The sequence below is a fragment of the Parasteatoda tepidariorum genome, chromosome 12 (genome assembly GCF_982258835.1).
Source record: "Parasteatoda tepidariorum strain Cologne lab strain chromosome 12, Ptep-v5.0, whole genome shotgun sequence".
Taxonomy (NCBI): domain Eukaryota; kingdom Metazoa; phylum Arthropoda; class Arachnida; order Araneae; family Theridiidae; genus Parasteatoda; species Parasteatoda tepidariorum.
In genome coordinates this window covers 64,104,951-64,130,010 of record NC_141766.1, presented here as the reverse complement: position 1 = coordinate 64,130,010, position 25,060 = coordinate 64,104,951, and the positions used below count along the sequence as shown (strand labels likewise).

Genomic DNA, 25,060 nt, shown 5'->3' with positions numbered 1-25,060 from the left:
TATACCATTTATTTTATGTTATTAAATTTAGCCTTTTAAATTTAAATTTATGACGTACATTTTGAAAAATAAAAATATATATACTTGAAGTATAAAAAAATTATCTTGAAAAAATAAAGAGTCAAGTGAAATACACCACAGCAAAAAGGAAAAAAAAAAGTAAATTGAAGAAATATTTTTCAATTTTTTTAAAAAATAGTTCTCAAAAACAACGCCTTGCTTTTACTTCATTCGTCATAGTATTTTTAACAGAAAATATATGCATGTATGACGCATTTGTATGCTTCCAAACTTAAATAGCGTTTTTACAGTTTTAAATATTCTTAATTTTTTTTTCTTCGCGTTAGAACTAGGAATAAACATGCCCTTACGAACTTAAATAGCGTTTTTGCATTTTTAAATATTCTTTTTCACATTAGAACGAAGAATAAGCATACTACAGTTGAACCTCACTTACGCGAAACCGCTTAACGTGAAATATCGCTTTACTTGAAACACATGTTTGGTCCCGTGAGTCAGCCATCTATTATATTGCTGTATTTTACATATTTAACATGAAATTTTCAACCTGATTATCGCTTAACGTGGAAGAAAACTAGATACAGCATAGATAATAAATAATTAGGTATAATAGTATAGTATGTTATAATATAATACCTGAACGAGTTATTGTATTATTGTAATGAATGATGAATAAAATCCTAATCATTCATTTGGAGGAATGCTATTTCTATTTTCTTCCTGTTTTAGAAGTAACAGATGGGCAAATATATAAAATAATTAAAATAAAATAGTTCAATAAAGTATTTGTAACTTTAAAGCTTATTTTAATTTTTTTGGTTCATAATATAATTGTTTACATACATTAATGTAGTACATAACATGTATTAATAGTAAGAAATAAATTTTTTTCATGATGTATCAGATGAAACAAAATTCGTTTGACATGAAATAATTATGATAATCCCCGCCGATTTCACGTTAATGAGGTTCGACTGTATTACGAAAATTGTGTATTCAAATAATATAATAGTTTTTTTTTTTTGCTTAAAATTAAATTGTTGACAGAATTAGCATTCTTTATTTTTAATTGGCAAATCTTTCTTTGTTCAAACATTATTTGTTTTCTAACTCATTTATTTATTTCTCCATTAGCTATGATTCCCAAACCATTTTCGGGCCTCACCAAATCTTCTTTTAAAAATAACAATTTATCTTCTAACAATTACTCTAAGACTAATTTTAAACTAACTCTTCCCTCTAATAACAACTCTAATAATCTTAAACCTAAGCTAATTTCAGCCGGTGTTGGTCTCGGGGTAAAAAAGCGCAGCATGCTGCCAATATCATATTCTAAAACTTATGCTGATGCATGTGCTGGTAGGTGTCCAGCTGTTAATACTGAGGCCCAATTAAATGGTGTTCACCGGAAAGAAGAATCCAGGATACCTTCGTTGCAAAAGCTTCGAGTTGCTGAAGTTCCTACGAAGCTGCCATATTTAAAATTTAAAAAGAATTTTAGTTGCCAAGCATCTTCAGTTAAAAAGGAATCGTCATCAACATCATTTTTGTGTAGAAAAAAGACAATGACAAGGCCATGCTTTGTTCGCCGGGCATCTTTGCCAAATCGTAGAAATCCTTCCTATGATTGGCTTCAAACTTGTTCGTGGAAATGCCATTCTCTGGAAGATTGGTTATGGCATATTGAAGAACAGCCTTATGTATCTCGAAAACTTAGTCACGTTAGTTATCCTGATGATTATAAATTAGTGTATGTTAGCTCATCGACTTCTGATGAAAATATTTCTGATCTGAATTCTTGCGAAAAAGAATTGCGTAGGCCTGCAAGAGTATCAAAATTACGGACTAGTGTTCAATCGCGAATAAAAATTAACTGTGGCACGTCTTATATTGAGGATTCTGACTGGGAATTGGAAACGGGTGACAGTGACGTTTCTAATACCATTCCTGTTTTTAATCGCTTCAAAACTCTTAAAACAAGAAAAAAATGTCAAAATTCTGTAACTGATGTGAAAATATGCAATGAACATGATTTTACGCCAACTATTAAAACATTAAGAATTACTACATCGATTTCTGATATTGACCGTAAACAAAAACAAACTGAATCAAAACAGAAAAATATTTTAAATCCAACTAAATCGAATTTGTTTAAGAGCTGCTCTTACTTTTCAATCCTTCATAGTCATAGTAAAATAAAAACAATATCATCTAAAACTGTGTTTCCTACTATTAAAACTCTAGAATTGACGAATATATCTACTAAAATAAATACAGCTGCCTGCTATTCAAATGACAGCTGGTGTTCCTTTTCGAGTTATGATTCGCCGTTGAATTCATTTAGAGTAATGCCAATAAGTGAACTTGACTTAAAACAGAGCACTTTTATGTTATTTGCTGTAGAAGATTTTATAGATCGATTTTTGTGTGCTAAACCACCACCATTATCTAACAGTTTATCTTCTTACTCAAATGAATTCTCTAAACATCTCATCTCATCAAATCTTAAATATTTTTCCGAATTCAGTTACTTATTTAAGAAGTGTTGTAAACTCATTCTACAAATAGAAAATAATATATTTATCAGCTGCTTTGCAAACGACTTCAAGACTGTAAAATTAGTTGATAAAAAGAGCTGTAATCAAGTATTCTCTTTATCTACTTTTACTGAGAGATTAAAGCTATCGCTGCAGACTTTTTTTATCTTTGTTGATATTAGTGTGAATGAAACGTTAAGAAATAAATATCAGAGTCAGAGAGGTTCATTAAGTCATTACTTTGAGCTGTTCATTGATTTTTTTAAGCAAGACCGTTTTCCCGTTATCTCTTGTAGCGAGTTTTACTTTCTCTTGTGTGGCGAGTTTTATAGCCTCGATCGCAGTCGTTGTTTCAGAATAAAAGAAGAATCGCATTTGAATGAAGCCGCCAACGCATTCCCCCCTAACCTATCCAAGCGTGGTAATGACAAGTCTGCAGTAACAGGTTGGCGGGGGGAAAGACAGTGCTGTATAGAGAGAGTCATAGACCTGAACCTCAGGGCATTGGAGTGTGATCGTGAGGTACTTGATTTGGCTGATCTCACTCTTTACTTGGGGTGGACTGCCGGCACTTCAAGCTCCGCCAAACATGGTGTCCCAGCGAGCGTAGTAAACACCTTTTTTTATCGTATCCCACCTGTTGCTCTGAAAGCGGAAGCGGGCTGCCTCCTCCAAACTACCCATTCGCGTTTGTTATTTCAGCGAGATGCGAGCGGAGAATCTCGTATGATCGCTTTGAAGACAAATGATACATCAGTTCAAGTGGAGAATGAAAATAATTTTTATTTCTGGGATTATAGAAAAAAGATCGATGCCATGCAATCTGAGAAAGAAGATTCCTCCTCAATCACCGAAGCATCCTTCAATTGTGAATCTATTTCTCATTCAAACAATGCATCCCGATTAAAAAAACAAAACATGAGATTAGCAATTGTTTCGGAAATGTCATCGGTGGATGTAAATAAACTGAATTCGAAACGACTCCATGCTGGACGTAGTATCTTTTCAAATATTGATCTCAATGGTTCAGATGTTACTGATTCTGATTCCGAAATTTTGCCCTATATTAGATGCATTTTTTCTTCAAACTTCGGCGAAAACTCTCCGGTTAGATATTTCGATATTTTCAGTGTTGAAAATGTTGACATAATTGAGAGAGTAGATTGCAGGTGCAATAAACCTTGTGATGTACCGTCTTCTCCATCTGTTGTTGATGCAACTCTGGATGCAAGAGGTCTTGCTGATGACGGAGAAATCTTTTCTAGTGGTGATGAGTTAGATAAATTGGAATCCGATACTGATTCTCAGGATACTGTTATTGAAGGTGAAGCTTATAAAAGGATAAGAAGTGTTGCTATTAAAGAAAAGATTCTCCATGCTAACGAGGAATTATTTGGAGCAACGCTCAAAGAAACATTCTTTGAGAATGGTAATGCTACCTCGGAAGCACGTAATTGTTCTTCAAAAAATATCGAAAATTCAACAAAAGAGGCTAGTTATTTTATAGAAGATAATCAAAGTGATTCTCTAAATTTGGAGTGTGGAAAATATTTTTCAATTGAGAAACAATTAAAATCTTTTATGAAAGAAAATCAGTCAGCTTTTCAACCTGAAAATGAGCTCAGTGATTGCACAAATGAATTCATCCAATTAAGTTCCTATAAAACAAATTTTAGTGAGAATGTATGTTCATCAGAATCCAGCGATAATGGCAGTGATGGTGAAGAACTTGTTTTTAGTGATATATCCACTTCTTCTGATGAAGCTACCTATATTGCTCCATCTGCCAGTTTTCATTGTTATCCTGTTTCACATCGGTTACATACTATTGTTGAAGAAAGCTGCGAAGAGAGTGAAAAAAGTTCCACTCCAACTAGTAAGGCAAGTTCAGATTTCGAATATTATGATAAATCCAGACTCGCGTCTTCTAAGGCTCCTAGAAAATATTTTCGAAAAAGTGTTTCTGACAATGCTAGTTTGGGTAAAGGATCGGCTGTATATGCTGTTTTGGCTACATCACGCCTGGAAAAGTATTTCAAATCAGGTTTATTAGAAGGAGAACATGTGTCATATCTGGAAGACGAGTTAACTGATGAAAGTGGAGGCATTAGCAGTGATGATGAAAACGTTATTTCTAACCAAAAGGATAAATCAAAGGTCAATAAAACTTCCAGTTCAAAAAAGCTGGGTGCTAGTTCAAGTGAGACTCTTAGAAAATGTACGGGTAAATTATCACAAAATTCCGAATCATTAGTTATTGAAACCAAGCCAGGAAGTTCTGATGATGAGGCTAAGTACATAATGAGTCATCTCATGCAGCATATTTCTAATAATGACGCTAAAACAGTTGAATCGGAAATTAAAGATATGTCACCGATGCTTAAAATTTTAGAATCTGAAATTGCGCGATTAATGCTAACTGTATCTCCAGCATCATTGTCAGCGGGGGAACCCAGCAGTAGTTGTAGCAGCACAATTGGGAGTAATAATAGTGATTATGGTAGTGATACTTTAGAATCTGGTGAGGAATCAACTGATGATGAATTAAGTAACGAAAATCGAGCGGTAGAAAATACAGATTCTGTAAGTGATCATCCTGCAGATGCCACTTTAGAAAATAACAGTACGGCTGATTCCTCGGAGGAAACTTTGTATATCTGTAAGCAATTGATGGCCTCCTTGAAAAAAATAGCAGATTCTAGCGATGGCGTAGTTGCTCCGGAAGAACCGATTCCCGAAGATAATTCGGCCAAGCAATATATTACTGATCAAATTGTCTCTCTGATGCAAACTGTTAGTGCTAGTCATAATAACTCTCCTTTGTTGGATCTATCAGATTCCGACAGCCCTCCTCCTAATGATGAGAAAAGAGAAAAAAGTCCTTCCGAATCCGGCTCAGAGACAACTATATCAGCTAGTATTAGCATACCCAGCTACGATGATTCAGACAGAACGCCTACTGAATCAGAGATTTCTCATGAAATGGATGAGCTGTATGCGTTGCTTGAAAGCAATCATGAATTAATATCTTCAAAATTTTCATATGATGCTGCTGATACTTACAGTTTAGATAAAGAGTCTCCCGAAGAGTCACAACAGTCTTCCTTACTTTGTGGTGCCGCTAGTAAATTAGAAAGTCTCTTACCCATTAGCATAGAAGAGCGGATAGCCCGGTATAAAGACGCTTTTTTAAACAGAAGTATGGATTGCAAAGAGAAGGATTTTAAGGCTAGTGAAACGAGAATTAACGTTATTCTTCCACAGCCTGCATCGTCTGACAGTGGTGATATATCTTTAAGTAAAAGCCTGTCTTCCAAATTAATTACAGAGTCAAAACCCGGTGATCTTCTCAGAGAAGAGAGTTCCTCTCATTCGGACGTTTTCAGCCATGATAGCATTACTTCTGTTAAGATAATATCGCACAATACTTACCCATTATCATCAGCTATCCACAAAATTTTAAGTAGCAATATTGATTCGCAGTATTTGGAGCACAAGTTGGATTATAAAATTGTAAATATTTTAGATGATACTCCCGAGAATCCTTCATTAGACGAAGAATCCTCATTGCTAAAAAATGATGAAGGAAATATAATTGTGACTTCTTTACCTAAAGTAATGAATCCCAAAGAAAAAGCCTCTAGTGAAAATGATTTGCTTGTAGCTAATTATCGTGCTAAAACAAAAGGAAACTTTGGTACTAAGTCAGTTGGTAACATTTCGGAATTAGAGAAAAGCACTTTTCGTGATACAGGTTATTATTCTTTCAAATCCTCCGAAGAAAGTTTTCTTAGTTTTGATGACTCAACCGAAACTTCGACTGCTTCTTTGACTCAATATCGATCACTTACTTCAACTGAAACCATTCCTGAAGAAGAAGAATCTGTTACAAAAATGTCTTTAAGTTCTAGTAATATACCTGATGCTGTTTGTGGCACTTCTCCGTCTAAATCCAGCACTTTGCCTTTAAGCTTAAGAAGTAAACTTTCTGCAACTCCTCATCGAACACGTTCCTCATTTTTTTCAACATCAGGTGTACTTAGGAAATTGACTCTTTTAAGAGGTATTTATTTCTATTATTTTTAACATTTAATGTCCTGAATCTTAATATACACTATCTAGCCAAAAGTATCTGGACACCCAGTGTTATGGACACATATTAATCTGATGTTGGTGCCCCTTTTGCATCGATGACAGCCTGCACACGTCTGGGAAGACTTTCCACCAGTTTTTCATTAGACTTCCATCACAGCTGAAGTGAGTGCTTGCCGTGAGGAGGGTCTATTTGACCGTAATCTGCGCTCGAATTCGCCCTAAAGGTGTTCTTTGGGATTTAAACCGGAGCTCTGAGAAGGCCAGTCCAGTTTTTGAACACCCATTTCGTCAAACCATGTCCGTGCAAGCCGAAATGGGCCGAAATACTGCCATAGAGTTGGGAGTGCAGCATTGTCCAGAATGTTCACCATACATCTCGGAGTTCATATTCCCAACTACAGCAACTAACGGAGCCAGTCCAAACCAAGAGAAACACCCCCACATCACCATAGCAACCTGGTATCCGGATACTTTTTACCAGATAGTGTATCTTGAATTTATAATAAAAGACTCTTAATGAAAAGTAAGTAGATATTGATAAAAATGTTAGTAATATAGATAAAAGTGTTTAAGGGACGTTTATTAAGAGTATATTCTTATCCACACTCATTCAAGCTATTACTAATTATATTAATATCAGATTTAATTTTTATAAGTAATATAAACGAGAAATATTGTTTAAAACGAGGGTATTGCCAGGCTTTTACAATATAAAAACTACCACCTGCAGATTTTCCACCTGCTATTTATCTCTCATTTTTATTTCATTTCTTTTATTGTATTTCACTGTTTTTATTCTGTTCACTATGATATTTAAAACCAAGAATTTTCCTATCTGTCAGCAATAAGGGATGGTTTCGTTGCAGTTATCACCAAGGAAATGTTGAAGCTTGTTTGAAATAGAGACATTTTTTTAGAAACGACCTCAAATTTTATAAACTTTCTGATAAACTATAAAATTGTCAGTAAAACTTCCATCATTCAATATCTTTGCATAATGTCTGAAATTAGAATCCTTTAATTTTTAAAACTTTTGTGTCCATAATTTTGTTTTTTATTTCTCTGAATAAGTAAAAAGTTAAGGAGTATTGAACTTCTCAAAGCTTCTTTAAAAAAAAAAAAAAAAAAAAAAGAAACAAGCCAAGGCCAAAATAAAAATATCCTATCTTATGTTTATAAAAAAATTATTTTGTTTTGAAAATGATTTGTTGCTTTGGAATTTTTCAATCAAACTGCGGAAGGATCTTGCATAATGATTTTGGGTCAGGGTACTCGTGCGTGACGAATCTTATGATATTCCAAATTAGATTATTTTTCATCATAAATTTGATTCATAATATCCTTTTTTTTATAAGTTATATATTTTTTGAATGTGTATTTTCTAGAATAATGTAATTTTATATTGCATTTACGTTTAAAAGTTTAGTTCTTTTCATTAACAACGTTTTGTCACGAGTACGATGGACGTTAATTTTAAATCATTTTAATTTATTTATAACATAATAATTATCAAAACAATTTATATTGAATTAAATATATATTGTCCGTAAGGTTCAAGCTAATATTTTGTCCCTGTTTTTATATGGAGGGGACAAAGTGAAACTGGAAATTTGGAAGTAACCTAATTTTAGAGCTGTCATTGGCAACTAAAAAGGCTACTATTTTCGCTAAAATATAGGCAAAAACGACTATTTTTCTGTCAATTATAAAAACTGGCAACTTTTTTTTTTAACAATATAACATAGAATAAAATAGTGCTTTTCTTTTCGCCGCGCTATGAATAAGAATCGGGCGATCATCATGCTTTATTTTTTTCCTTTCTGTGTGTATGTGACTTTATGTACAATACGCAAAAAAAGGACTATTCTGAATTACTTTTGATCTAATGACATTCTATGACTCAATCTTAATGATTCGAAGGGGTAACCTCAAATATGCTAATTAATTAGAGCAGATTATGTTTAAAGTTGAGAAATTAAACACAAAAACGTTTTTTCTCTGAATAAACATACCGTTTTTTCAACGAATTCGGACTATTGGCCACCAAAATATGGAGGGTTGCCGCAATCTGGGAAATAGGCTCCCCATAGTTTAGTCAGGAGAGCGATCCAAAGTTTGGGCCCCGTGATGTTAATTTTACTTTTTGCGTAATTCCCTATATCTTGAAAACTTTTTAAACGAACTTATTATTATTGTAAGGTATACATTCTTTACTTCGTTTTAATGTATGTATTTTACATGATAAAATACAAAATTAGAGTGAAATCGGTTGAAATGTGCTTGAGAAATCGAATTTAAAATAACGACTTTCGAAAGCAATAACTCAAATACTCAGTTTTTCATTGGATGCACAAGTTTTATACTTTTGAAATATCTGATAATATCCTTCATTCCATTCCTCTCATATCTAATCAATTAGCAACAGAAAATAATTATCAAAAATAATCTAAATAAATCGAATTTTAAAACCACGAATTAGATTAAAATAAATATATATTTCGATAACAAAATATTTGTTATTAAGTGGCTTTTAAACTTTTGTATTTTAGTAGTGAAGTGAAGCATTCCCGCAACAGCCCGTTGTGGGCCAGGAAAGGGTCTTGAAGTTAAGGCGCTACAATAACGTGACCGATGGCATGATTGTAGCATTGCGTGCTTCAAGTTTTATTTACTATTACTATAATTTGTTTTGAATCTATGGTATTGGAAATCAATCAAGTGCTTTGAAATTAAAATTTTAAAAAATCAATATCAATTCAATTATAAACAAAATTTAAGTACTATCCGTTTTTTCTAGAGTTTTTTAAAAAGTTTTATTTAATGTTGAAAATTAGATAAGTTTGTAATTTGTTATTTTACACTAGAGCTGAAGTACTCTAGAAAGTTTTATTTATTGATGAAAAGTAGAGTAGCTTTGAAATTTGCTATTTTGTGCTGAAGTACTTACATTAACCTCCTAAACTCTCCTTCCCCTACACGTGAGCTTTTTTCTCTCAAAAATACAAAATTTGCAACTCGATTTTTTTTTCTTCTTAATTTACTTTGGTGAACAAAAATAATCGTATCACCAAAATATAATAATAGTCACAAATTATAGTAATAATATAGTTAGTTACATTTTAATATGAAATAATGCATTGGCAATATTTTTTAAAACTTTCGTGGTTGTCACATAAGAAATTTTTTAACTTAGCTTAAGTGCTAATGTACTTTTTGCATCTCTACAACGTCAACAGGAGATAAATTAAGTAATTTTTAAAAATGTTTTATTTAACATTGAAAAGTAGAGAAATCGTGAAATTTTCTGTTACCCAAGAAGTGAAGAGAGTTTTATTTATTCGTGAAAAATAGACAAGTTTTAAATTAAATTATAATCCTTGTGTAAAATAAATTGTATTAGTTATTTGAGCAAGAATTGAAGTACGAAGACAAGAGGAAAACAGAATTACTTACCTTGATTTCTTTCAGAAACATTGACACAAATTCAAATACCTGGTCATGAAAAGTCTCTATCTCACTTATATAATTTCTGAAAATGATTTAAATAATTAAATTTAAGGGATTTTAATTAAAGAAAAAAGAATATCTGAATAATTATTTTTACTTGCGATTTGAATTCAATAAATTATAATTAAATTTCAATGGATTGTTAAGGCAGAAATTTCCTTAAAACAACCCCTGTAAACCTTTTTTTTAAAAACAATTAAATTTAAACTGAAAAAAAAAATTCAAAAGATAACATTTTCAATGAGCGACAGCTTGTAGTGCACTGGGCTAGAGATGTGAGGCCCCTTCTCCATCCCATGCGATAACCCTTTTCCACAAGTAATCAGCTTTTCCATTTAGATGAAGTGTCCCGCTGTGGATATCTAATAAACCTTCATTGGTCTTAGAGTAAATCTGACGGACAATTATTTACATATTTCTCTTCACTCCGAATTGGAGCATAGGGCCTCTATCACAGTTTTCCATCTCACACTATTCCCGCTGATCGTAAGGACACGGTTCCCAATAGAACACCAAAGTCAAGCATTACTGGCTGCGGTCAGTTAGCTGATTGGTGACCACTTTGATCCGCCTGCGTAGGGATTGAGGGTGCGCGGTATCGATCTTCCTTAAACTGTACTACCGTAAAGTGCTCAACTTCGCGTGCAGGTCGTTGGACTACCAAAGCAGGGAAGCTATCCTCTCTTCAGAGGATCAAAATTGTGATGGCATGTCTTCGGATCATCCTCAGGGATGTTTCCCAGACTGTCGCCTATAGCCCATTGTGCAGCTCTAATGCGACGTAAGTAAAGTACCTACCTACTTTAAACGAAGTTTGTTACATCATTTCATTAGCTTATCTAGAGTATGCTAATGACGTATTAGGTAGTTCGAAAATTAATTTTTTTCTAATGAAAATAAATGAAAGGAGATCTTCTTATAGTGAATAAATATTTCATTGAATCATATATTGTCGATTCTGATTCAGTACATTTTGCCCTTTTTCTGGCAGTAGCATGATTCCGCGCGCAAAAGAGTTTTGTTCTTAGCTGGCAAAAAACTAATCCGGGTAATGTTTGACCTCCTTATTTAATAGTACAGGTTTTACCGTCTAAAGAATTATGTAATTTTGTAGCGACCGCAACATTGTTATGGACAATCTATTTTTATTCGTGAATGATGACGCTCTTCAAAAATTGATAATTTTTTTGACGTATAGAAGCAAATCACTGACGTCAACGCGACAATTCAATATCCCCCCCCCCCGTTAAAACATGCCTGTTTGGATCAATTAATGCCTTTATTGCGTCTTCATTAGTGGTGCATTATCGTGCTTCGTAACCGAAATTTTGCAAATCAGTTTTGACACTGGCGTACTGCCATTACGTCTTCTCCATACGCATCGGGTAATTTTTTCTTGCTTCAACAGTAGTTTTACCTGTACAACAAAGAAGTTTAAAAAAAAGTGCAAAAAGTAAAATGCCTTTCACTTTCCGTATTTGAAAGGACACCAATCAAAACAAGCCTTGCTATATTAATATATGGGTGATTCTAACGAAATAGAACAATTCACTGTCCCTTGCTCCAAGATCTAATACTATAATACTAAAAGAACTTTTTTTTTAAAAAAAATTAAGAAATAGCATTGCTGTTAGCATTTTAAAATGACTTTAAACTAGTATTGACTGTTTTGTATAGTTAAAAAATTTAATTGAACTTCAAAATTTCATGTTTCTAGCATGTCACTAACAATGTTTCCAATAATAACTAGCTTCAAAACTTCCCATAAATTTTTCAATATCTAATTTTTTTTATCTCAACCGGTGTAAGCATTTCTAGAATATACGCAGAGGGTATTATTTACAGAATCTTCGTTAAAAATAATTTTTGCTGTCAATAATTTGTTTGTCCCAAGAAAATCTGTCATTTTCCTGACTACTTTTGTTTAGTGGTTTATAACCAAAATAGATTAAGCCAGCAATCAGTATCTTATGTTAATAGATTGATTAGATACCCTCTTATATGAACATGTCTTGTTGCATGAATAAAGAACCAATTTTCTGGCTCAAAATCTATTTCAAAAACTTTTTCAAGGTGAGTAGGTTTTTGTGCTGTCATTTTCCTGCCTTCTTGAAATCATTAATAACATAAACTACATAGATTTATCTGAGTTATTTTAAGAAATTCTGTTGTTTTCTGCAGAATATAAACGTCTTAGGCCAAAATATTAAATTAAAGTAAAGTTATATACCAGGGGTGGCCAACCTGCGGCTCGCGAGCCACATGCGGCTCTTTGAAAGATTATTTGTGACTCTCGGTAAATGTACCCGAGTTTCCTTTTCATTTTTGTGCTATTATATTTTAATATTTTTCTATTTGAAATTAACACTATTCAAGGTGAGTTTTCCATTTCCAATATAATTATGACCCAAAAAGCATCTGAAGAATTAGAATTAATAGAGATGCAAGACGATCAAGCTCTACAATTAAAATATAAGTCAAGGTCGATTACTGAATTTTGGAAATTTGTACCAGAATCGAAGTATCCTGAATTAAAAAAAGTTGCTTGTCTAATTATTTCAATATTCAGAACAATGTTCTGGTGTGAATCATTTTATTCCACTTTTAAATTCGTGAAATCCAAACACCGATCAGTATTAACTAACCAGCATCTCAAAGAATTACTGAGAAGTGCTGTCACCTATTTTTCACCAAATTTTAAGGAATTGTCAAGAGAAGTAAAATAAATGTGTTCAATTTTTAATATTTAAATTCAATACACAATTTTGTACTTTTATTTATATGTTTTCAATAAATATAATTTGTGTTTACAAGAAATTTTTAATACCTTTTTTGCATACCTTTTAATTACGTATTTAATTGCGGCTCGCGAAAAATGTCAAATTTTGAAAAATGGCTCGACTATCAAAGAGCTTGGCCACCCTTGTTATATACTATAAAATGACGAATTTGTCATTATTCTGGCTGTCATTTTCCTGGCTTATGAATGCCAGGACATTGAGGTGTTACCAGAAATTTTTTTTAACTGCTAATACTGTAAAGAGAGAAAGCAAATATTAACCTAATTCCTAGTTTATGTATGATTGTAATATGCTTGGATGTAATCAAAGATATTTATTTATTTATCTAATGATTGATTATTAAAAACGATTTTATTCTGTACACATCAGCAACAAAAATTTTTTTGATTCTTTCTACAGTGGATGAAAAGAATTAATTTAAGCAATTTATGGTCCTTCTAACATAAAAGGCTTAAGTTGAGTTACTTACTATTAACTTAAAATGACTGTTTTTTAAACTTCTTAGCTAATATGTCATTTTCCTGGCATTCAAGATTTTGTGAATTTCTATTTTATTTTTTCCTCGAGCAACACTCAATAAACTACACTGCTGTCTGTAAGATATTAATAAGTGTAACTAAAGAAGTATACAAAAAAATTTTAAATTATTTTAAAGACTTTAAATTTGAAGAAATTTTTTGGTCCTGTCTTGTTTAAAACGAATCACTTGTTTAAAAGAATATATATATATATATATATATATATATATATATATATATATATATATATATATATATATATATATATATATATATATATATATATATATATATATATCAAAATGAAGAATCTGGCAATCTATCTGCGAAAACATTTTTAAATCATTCTTGAAAAACTTTCTGTCAATGTAAGTTGATTTGATTTTGCTACTCGCTTTATAGTTCCCTTTTAATGTTTTTTCTTTTATTTTATTTTCTGTATTTACATGTTATTTTTATTTATTTTTACTTTTTGTGATCTATTTTATTTGTTGTTATTTTTATATAAAAAAAAAATTTTGAGTGCTCCTCACACTATTGTGCTTTGTGCTATTGTGCACTATTTTGCTTTGGCTTTATTGATATAATATCAGAAAGCACTCTGTTTTGCGGATATAATCGTGTGGGCTGAAGAAAAGATTATATCTTTTTCTTCTTCTTTTTTTCCGGTTTTTTTCCTGTTTTTTAAATAAAATTTCATCCTTTTTTTTTTAAAACTGTTGTTTGTTATTTTTTTACTTACTATTCCCCCCCCCCTTTTTTTTCCATATGTCTATTATTTTTCTTTGTTTTATTCTTCATTTTGAACTTATCTAATGAGTTCTGTTTACTTGCTGCTTAAGCGCAATAAATGAAACTTATTGTTTTTCTTAACTTTCTTCGTGTTTTCTTGTATTTATTTATTTATTATATATATATATATATATATATATATATATATATATATATACATACAAAGGTGGCAGTCGTGTGAGCAGAACAAGCAGGCACAGGATTTTATAAAGAGCAAATTAGTTTTAATTAATTATTATGGAAATTAGAGAGAGTGACACAAATTCATCATGTTGCTCAATAAAAGTTACGAAAAATCTTGCAAAAAAAATCCGTTTTAGAGAATAAGGGAAATCTTAGTAATTGTAATTAATTTATCAAATAGGTCGCACGATTCCCACAAAGAGCGAAGGGGAAAATGTCTTGAATTTAATTAATGCATACTTGAACCAAAAATCGATTAATAGACAGGATGTGAATTTAAAAGTGTGAGAAAGCCTTTCATTTTGAGTAATAAATTAAGAAAAGGATTTACAGAAGAGGAATAACATAAAAAGATTAATTGAAGCTTTTTATGTTACATATATATAGCTTTCAAAATATATTATGATTATGCGGCTTAAGTATGAAGTTTACTATAAAAAAATAGTAATTCTTGGGAAAAAACGAAATTGCTTTCCAAGCAACCCGATAGTTAACGCTTTTAGAGCAGTGCAGCCTTTCCCGGCACTCTATATTAAACTTCTCTCTATTGAACTCTATATTCAACCTAATCCTTACGATACTACACTCTCAAGAATATTGGTTCCACAATACGGTGCGAATATGCTGCAAAGTATTAAACTGAAACATGTACCCGTTCAAGTTGAATAATGATAGTGTGTGATCAAGTTTAAGAGGCACGATAACATGATTTGACCTAAAAGCTTTTTTAGGTTGCAGTAAATTTAAATAAGATTATGGTTTAAAACACGCTGCAAAATTTCTATCCTATAATGAAAGAAAAGTCAGCTAAAAATTATAGTTGTATCGAAGCTATAATTTTTACCGGAATTGTTAATATCAAAAAACACTCCATCCATATATATATATATATATATATATATATATATATATATATATATATATATATATATATATATATATATATATATATATATATATATATAAAATTTCTCTTCAATGTTAGCCACTGATCGTGACTCTAGTTTGCATATCTTGTTTATTTTGAGTTAGATTAGAAAGAATAATCTGAGACCTTTTGTTTTCTAACAGAAATAATAAGTAAAAAAAAACAATGAATTCAATTTATATTCTTATCTATTGTCTACCTCGTAATTTAGCCGCTTCTATGCATATTCGGAAGTCTTTTGATGATGGTGTGTAACAATAAGAAACTTATATTATGTTGACCTTTTATTGTACTTATCATGGTCATTGATCTTGAAAGAAAGAAAAAAACTTAGGATAATTATTCTTATAAATATTCTTATAACATCAAATTTATTTATAAAAATTAATATTTATCTTATTTCCAGTAATAATTGCACTGAAAATTTTTTTAGCGTTCTTTACACCAAAAATGGTGGCAGCTACTTTACACCAAAGTGGTGTTCCACTAATTATTTCTCTATACCAATGATTCTCAACTTTTATTTATTTATTTATTTTTTTTTTGTCGCGGTACACTTTTAACGATTTTGAAATTTGACGGCACACAAAGAAAACAATAAGTTTAAAATTTGTTTTATTTACCTATATGTTTTATTTACATATATTACCTATACCACTGTGTAAAATAGTTTAGGATAATAATTTTGAATGAGAAATAAAAGAACGTGTACTACAAAAACAATAATACGTTTATTAAGGGATGGGATTAATTACAAGTTAACCGTTATTTTTTTTTGTTGCTATTTATTAATTGTCAGCTTGTTTTTTATAGTTATTAATTGTTAGTTTTTTTTACATTATTGTTATTTTTTGTGATTCCTTGTTAACTTGTTTTTTTTTTTTTTTTTTGCTAATTATTAATTGCTAGTTTGTTTGTTTTTGTTAGTTATCCTTTGTAAATTTATTTTTATAGCTATTAATTGCGCAACTTATTTTAATTGTTAGCTCTTTAGCATTATTTCTTAAAATAAAATTAGTTTGTAATGCAAACTGCACAGAGAACGTATTAAGACGAATTCGAACTAGACTTAACAGAATGGGTAGAAATTATAAAATCATTTAATACAGCTCACAGAGATTTAAGAATTAAATTATCCTTATTACACAACTAAAAACCTACATACATATTTTAAATGCGAACTGTTGATATATAGCAGCCTAACTCTTGCCAACTCATTCTCTATCACCAACAAGCTACGTGCGAAATCAAGAGAGTGTCAACATTGCTGTTTTCGGAAAATAATTCTCGCTTGATGTGAATGCACGAGAGTCTCCATTATAAATGATTCATTTTTAGCAGCCTTTAAATTATATAGGAAAGCTCGATTTGGTGTTAATGTATTCCTTCACATAATTTTTTTTAAATTGTTCAACACAACATCATATTCGGAGAGATAGTACACAACTACAGTGTGGAGAATATTGAGATTTTACATAAGCTACACTATCTAGCCAAAAGTACACTGACACCCAGTGTTATGGACTCAGTGTGCAGAGGCACATATTAATATGATGTTTGTTCCTCTTTTGCATCGATGACAGTATGCACACGTCTGGGAAATCTTTCCACCAGTTTTTGATAGGTGGCCTTAGGAATCGACTTCCATGACAGCTGAAGTGAGTGCTTGCAGTGAGGATAGTCGATTTGGCTGACTACGTAATCTGCGCTCTAATTCGTCCCAAAAGTATTCTATGGAATTTAGATCGGGACTTTAAGAAGGCCAGTTTTTGAACACCCTTTTCGTCAAACCACTTTAGTGCAAGCCTCGATTTGTGAATGGAGCTGTTATCCTGCTGGAAGAGAAATGGGCCGAAATATTGCCACAGAGTTGGGATTGCAGCATTGTCCAGAATGTTCACCAGACATCTCAGGGTTTATGTTTCCAACCACAGGAACTAACGGACCCAGGCGAAACCACGAGAAACATCCCACACCATTATGCTTCCACCATAACAACCGCTTGTTCGGATAGTTTTGGTCATATAGTGTAGATAATGAATAAAAGTAATTCAACCGTGTTACATTATGATTTAAACACAATACTTTAATTATTTTAATTGATGGTAGACCAAGTGTAAATGACTCGGAATCGATTCAAATTAGATTTTTAAAAATATTTTGATGCTCCTTATTAATCTGATTTAAATTAATAATTCGATTATAAGTATCGAAAATTTTAGTTTGTTTAAAGTGCTGTAGCGATAAAGTAACAAGTTCAATGTAAGGATTAGAAAAAGAGGGGCGTTTTGGTCTAGTTAGAGCTGAATCAACAGTAGAGGGGTTAAATCCACGGCTAACAGTAGAAGTTAACTTCAAAGAAGAAGACTCATAACAAAGGTAAAGTTGCTTGGAAAACTAAAAGTATGAAATGCAGAAATTTTCTGATAATTATAGAATGGTTAGAATTAACATGGCACATATGATATATATATATATATATATATATATATATATATATATATATATATATATATATATATATATATATATATATATATATATATATATATATATATATATATATATATATATATATATATATATATATATATATACAAACAACAAAATAATGAAAAGTTTACGAAATAAAACATATCAAGTAAAAAACAGAAAATACAAAACAAAACACAAAACCAAATCTGTAAAGCGAGTAGCGAATACAAATAAAATTACACGTACCGGAATCTTTCAAAATGGTTTAAAATATTTTCGTAAGATTGCCAGATTACAAAATGTGGAAACGGAAATAGAGTTAGAAGCGTAAATAGAGAGATCTTTTATGGCGCGTTCTCACTGAACTACTGAAGCACGTTTGATTTGTTAATTACCTTGGATTGACCCGAAAATGGATGTGCTCAAGGTAATAATGCTATTCTAGATAATTAAAAGTGTATAATTAATAAGGCTGATATTTGATTATACAATTTTAATGATTTTAGAAAATTAACATTTATTTAAAAAAAGGGAGAAAAAGGATTTGCCCGTTTTGCAGAGATTTTTAGCCACGGATTTGCTCGAATTGGATTTGCACCCTATAACAATAAAAGTCATTTTTTCTTATTTTTTTAAGACTCATTTCACATTTTCAAACATTTCTCAATAAATGCTAACTTTTGTTTAACATAATTATTTATTTACGTTATCCTATCCTCTGGTTTATTGTTTTAATGTTATGATAGTCATCGAATTTTTGACAATATTTTTTATTCTAGTCCATTATTGACTATAATAAATTTAATAAGACTTATTTTTATTAAATTAATGCAAAGTTTGAAGGCGTAATATTTATTCCCGCAGTATTTTTATTTTTTATTTCAAATGCTATTTTTTTCGTTAATTTTTTTAAAGTTTTTTTTTTATTGTTTTAATTTTATGATAGTGATCGAATTTTCTGCAATTTTTATTGTAATACATTATCGACAATAATAGGGTTTAATAGGACTTATTTTTAGTAAATCAATGCAAAGTTTGAAGGTGTAATATTTATTTAGACGGTATTCTTACTTTTAATTTGGAATGCTAGTTTTTCATTTATTTTTTTAAAATAATCATTTATTTGTCTTAAAAAGACTTTATTCATAACCTTTAATATTTCTAAATGTTTCTTAATCCCTCAAAAATTGAAATTAATTCTTCTTCATACTTTGCTATCTTAAAAGCTTTTTATCACTCTCCACAGCCTTCAGTTACTTCCTGTAACTCCATATCAGAAACCTTTTTGTCTCACTATTTGGATCTTGTATTTAACAGCTTCATGACTCTATGCTCTATTTTATTTAATGTCTTGGCAACTATTCTACCATGCAGCTGCTATTGCAAACGAAAAACAAACCGTGAGAAACCTGATACGAAATCATCAGGTAAATCTAAAAATTTATCATGCGATAGTGAGGTTATCGAGCTCTCCTGTATACAAAAAGGATCCGGAATAGAAAGCGGATTGAGTGAAAGTTTTGTAGAAACTCAAAAAAATGATATCTTTAATGTTCACTCTCTTAAAGGTATGTGTATTTATTTAAAAATGTATTATTGCGGTAATTTACTTTTCATTCTTTTAAAAGTATATGCTTTTCTTTTTCGAAACCATTAAATTAGAATAATAGAAATAAATAATATAAAAACTAAAAATGTGCATTACGTTCTACTTTTTAAGTTTTGTTTCATTTCAGTTTTAATTTATAAAACAAATAGAAATAAGTGTTAAAATTCATAGCGATACAGAAAAATTTTGTTTCAGAGTTTATCCTTTTAACGGTCTTTCTTTTCAAAAAGTATTAAACTATAATAGTTTAATATAACTTATTTATTATTAATTTATAAAATATTCTTTTTAATTTATGAATCAATAAAAAAAAAGTGATAAACACTATTGTATTTTTTATTCTTTTAAAGTTGCGTGCTTTAAGTTTTAAATTAGATTTTTTAGTAAAAATTAATATATTACGTTCTGGCTTTTAGGTTTTCTATTAAATCCTTCCTTTCTAATATTTTTATTAGTTCCCTCCTTTTATTTTTTAGATAATAAAATGTATCGAAATAATTTTTATAACATGGAGAGACAGAAAAATGATATTTTAGTTTTTATTCTTTTGAAGGTCTTCTCAAAAAGTACGAATAAACGATATCGAAAATCAGTATATTATGTCCTAGTTTTTAAGTTTTGATTTAAAATATTTGTTCCTTTTTTTAGTTAACTATAAACTTTATAAAAATAATTGATAAAACATAGAAAAGAACGCTCTAAACAGGGTTTTATGCCTTTCTCGTTTAAGAAAAGTATTTAATTTTACGAAGTAAAAATTTCTGTGTTACGTTTTAGTTTTTAATGTTTCGATTGAATTATTTATTCCTTTTACTTTTAAATTATAAAATATATATAAATAATTTTCAAAACATGTAGAAACAGGAAACGATATTTTAGTTCCACCGCTCTTCTGACCAAACTATTGGGGCCCCAGAATGTAGCTACCCTCTATATTTTGACCGTCAGAAATTCGATTCCGTTGAAAAAAAGGTATGTTTATTCAGAGAAAGTACGATTTTGTGTCTGATTTCGTAACTTAAAATATCTTCTGTACTGATTAATTAGCATAGTTAAGAAAAGTCCCTCAAACCAAGATTAAGATTGAGTCCTAGAATGTGAAGATTTTCTATTAGATCAAAAGTTATTCAAATCGGTCCTTTTTTTTCCGCGTGCTGTGCATACTACGTTCCAGTTTTTGAGTTCTTATTTCTCTTCTTTTAAATTTTTGAAGCATATAAATTGAGAAAGAAACAAATGCTTTTCTAATGGGTTCATTTTCATGGAACCTGTGCCTCTGTTTTCAGTAGAAAATCTATCTTTATTAGAAAAAAATAGTAATAATGCGTGGTAATAAAATAAAATAATGCTTAAAATAAAATTAAAAATGAAGTATTCGAATAACTTTTGATTTAATTTTCGGATTTTTACAAATATCTAATAAATCTTATTGGTGTTAGTAAATTTGACGGACAATTATTTACATACACACGTATTTCTCTTTACTCCGAATTGGAGCATAGGACTTCTATCATAGCTTTCCGTCTCACTCGAGTCCCGCAAGGACACGGTTCCGGTAGAACACCGAAATCAAGCATTATTGGCTGTGGTCAGTAAGCGGGTGGGTGACCACTTTGATTAGTCTGCGTTGGGACCGAGGGTGTGCGGTATTGGTCCTCGTTAAACTGTTCTACCATAAAGTGATCAACTTCTGCTCGCTTGCAGATTGTAGGGCTACCAAATCGGGGAGCTATCCCCTCTGCAGAGAATCAAAATTGTGATGGCATGTCTTTATGGCAATGATGGCAAAATTGTGATGGCAGACCGTCGCCAATAGCCCATTGTGCAGCTCTAGTGCAACGTACATGAAGTACCTACCTACCTACCATCTCACTCTATTTGTGGCCAGATATTTTGCCTCTCTCCATGTCTTTCCTATTGTTTTCAATTAACTTACAATCGTCCTGTGCCAAGTATTTTTTTAAGCCTTCCTCTTTTTCTATTGCTCTGTGGGTTATAATCAAAAACTTGTTTTACTTTAAATTTTTCAGATTGATGACCAATCTATTTCCATTTTTTAATTTCAATATCAATCTGTTTTGGTTTCTGTTTTGCTTTCCTAAGGATTTCAAATAAATAAATAAAATAGTCGAACCTCATTAACGCGAAATCACTTGCAGCTTCATGTAAAGCTTGAAATATCGCTTTACATGAAACACATGTTTAGTCCCGTGAGTCAGCGATCAAATATTGTTTTATTTTACAGGTTTAACATGAAATTGTCAAGCTGATTATCGCTTAACATGAAAGGAAACTGGAAAAAACATAGATAATAAGCACATGAATAAAATCCTAATAATTTATTTTGAGGAATGCTATTTCTATTTTCTTTCTTTGTTAGAAGTAGGATATGGGCAAATAAATTAAATAGTTAAATTAAAATACATAGTTTGAACTTTTAATCTTATTTTAATTTGTTTGGTTCATAATAGCATTGTTTGCATGCATCAATGTAGTACATAACGTGTATTAATAGTGCATAATAAATTATTTTCATAATGTATCGTATAGTACGAAATTCGGTTAACATGAAATATTTATGATAGTCCGCCGATTTCGCGTTAACGAGGTTGGACTTAACTTGAATAACTTTTGATCTAATTTTCGGATTTTCACAAATATCAAGTAAATCTACGTCAGTCTAAGAGTAAACCTGACGGACAATTAATTAACGTGATAATTAATTCGTGTAGCATGAAATCGGATACAAAAACGCATTTTCTCTCTCTCTCTCTTTTCTATATAAAGGGGAAATTCAGATTTCTGACCCAAAAAGTACTGAGATTGGTGAGTAGCTACACACTGCAAAAATAACGCCCTAAATATTCAGCAGAGCGATCATAAGTGCAATCACTTCAATATTAATTTTACTGCCATATCTCGGAAACTTTTCAAACGAATCAAAGATTTTTTATTCCTAATTATAAAACTAGTTTATTCAAAGATTCGATGCAGAAAAATAAATTTTTATAATTTCTGCTTACATTTTATTATTCATAGAGTTTTATTTTATTAAAAATTTTGAATTGTAAGGCTTGTTATTAATTTTAATAAAATATTAGTGTTTTGTGTTTTGGGGTAAGAATTGGATGTTTCCATATAAATGTGATGTTTAATTCTCTGCATTAAGCTGCAAGCATATAGAACTCATAAAATAAGTTAAAATATAGAGAAAACATGGGAAATAATAAAAATTAATGTAAAGATAAGAGGAAAAATTATTAAAATAAAATATTTTTAAAATATTTACATTTTTTAAATTTATTTATTTAAAAAAAAACTCTTAAAAAGGCTGGAAATGATCATGTGAGCTGAATAAGAGAGTTTATCTTTTCTTTATTTTGTTGTCCAGCTTTTTAAAAAGTTTTTTTGAATGAATAAATAAATAAAAAATTAAATATTTTTAAAAAAATTTTATTTTAATAATTTTTTTTCTTCTCTTTTCATTAATTTTTATTATTTTCCATGTTTTCTCCATATTTTAACTTATATATATATACACACACTTTTTCCATTAGGTGAATATATTGATGACCTCTCTTATTTCAAGGTCAACAGATTGTTTGCAAAGATAATTTTGTTTTTGTTGGAAAAATTGAAATTTTATTAGTACATTTTTCAGAAGAATAATTTTTATATTGTATCAGAATATTTACAAACTTATGAGGATAAAATAATTGTTCTTTGTAGATGAGAGTGGAAATTCTCTTCGTTCTTCACCACATGGAAGATTACGCATGCGGAATCGTTCATTGTCTGGTGGAAGTGAAGATGCCAAACATAGGAAAACATCTCTTCCTCAAATATCTGTTTCAGAATGTGCTGAGGTAAACCGAAAATAAATAGCTTTAAATGATTTAATATGGGTGGTCTTTTCTACACTACGGAGCGCTGCAAGCTCTTAACTGCCTATAATTCCGGGTTACTGTTTTTGGTTTGTTTTAAAGCCATTTGGCTCACAACACGATCACTGTGTTTTGAGACTCTCTTGAGTAGTATTTCTTGTATACATGTATTTTTTAACTGATTTATTATGAGTGTTTAAACGAAGAATCATTTTAACTCTTTAAAGACCCAAGCAGATGAAAATTTACCACCGTAAACATCCTTAGTTTTTCATTCGCAAATGAACTCACCCATTTTGTTGGGGGCTATCTTTGGTCATTTGCTTCACAGCTGGCAAGAGTGTCTCCCACGTCACTAATAAATCAAAGGCGTGCTCATCTTGACAGTGGAACTTCCTGGCATTCAAACTAACAATCGGCTTGTGAAGATGAACGCTTATTCCCCTCCCCCCCATTGAACAATTTTCTCGTTAACTATTTTAAAGCGGGAATAAAGCGATTTTTATATCTTTTTCCCAAATCTCCTTTTTAATTATTTTTTTTTTCTTTTTTTTTAAGTTTCTGTTTATTTTTTCTTAAAACTGATTATTTTGAATGGATATGTCATACAAAAAAAAAAGTTTTATTTTTAAAATGTGTTGAAAGATCAGCTTTCTAAAAGTAACAAAAACATTTTAAATTTTTTCTTCTTCTTTTTTTATGAGTTAATATTAACAGAACTCGCGTTCTTTTCAGTTTTAAGAATCAAATAAAGCTTCGATTATATTGAAGTTCGTTAATAGAAATGTTTTTGTAAAATATTTATTTGAACTATTTTCCTGATTTGAATACGTGGAAGAATAACAGAAATAACTTTCCAAATGCGTAGATATTTAGGTGTAACTGTACCAAGAGACGCTGAAACTGGAAATTACTGTTTATAAATTACTGTAAAAAGCCGATGACTACCCATAATATGAAAGTATGATTATCCATCACTGGAATTCGAACCTGGTTCCCCTCAGCGAAAGGCGGATGTTCTATAGCCTGAGCCGCAACGGCTTTACATCACATTTTTAGAACTAATGATATTATGACTACAATTTTGAGTATGGAATATCATAACGAAAAACCAAGTTTTTTGCAGTAATTGGATTTTTTACCGCTTGTTAGTAAAGATTTAGAAATCAACTGAAAAAAGGAAACTGTAATACTTCTTTTTAATATTAATTATAGAATTTAAAAGAAATAAAAGCATTTAGCATTTTTTACAGAGTTCGTACTATTTTAAACGAAATATTTTTATTCATTGATCTGTCAAATTAATCCTGCCGCCGAAACAAATAAAATTGTTTAACAAATAAAATTTACTTAAATTAAATGGTATCTTTGGTATTATTTAATAGTATATCTAAATAATGTTTTTTTGAAATGCATATAAATGAAATATATGAATCAATCTGAATTATTTTGATTGATGTCTGGTTTTATCCATAACTATGCTACCTACACCTTTAAAGCCATATTTTGCTCAACATAAAATATCTGAAATATCTTGAAACATGAAAATAGTTTACTTATACCGCTCTTTACATTGTTAAATTCATTTATGGTGACAAAAAAATTATTTTCTTAAACAAATAAATATCGGATAATTCAGCAATAATATTGTTTTTAGAATAATAACAAATCAGACAAAAAAATTAACGATTAAATAAGGTATGGTACTTT

General features: G+C 30.5%; 1 protein-coding gene across 3 annotated transcripts in view; it reads left to right on the top strand.

The window, feature by feature from the left end:
- LOC107440714 (uncharacterized) overlaps nt 1-25,060 on the top strand; it is a 147,382-nt gene that overhangs the window by 81,554 nt on the left and 40,768 nt on the right. For all 3 annotated transcript variants that reach the window (XM_016053699.4, XM_016053700.4, XM_016053701.5), the window contains 2 exons: nt 1,156-6,621; nt 23,196-23,332. In XM_016053699.4, the coding sequence (XP_015909185.1) occupies nt 1,156-6,621; nt 23,196-23,332 (5,603 nt within the window). The remainder of the gene's footprint in view (nt 1-1,155; nt 6,622-23,195; nt 23,333-25,060) is intronic.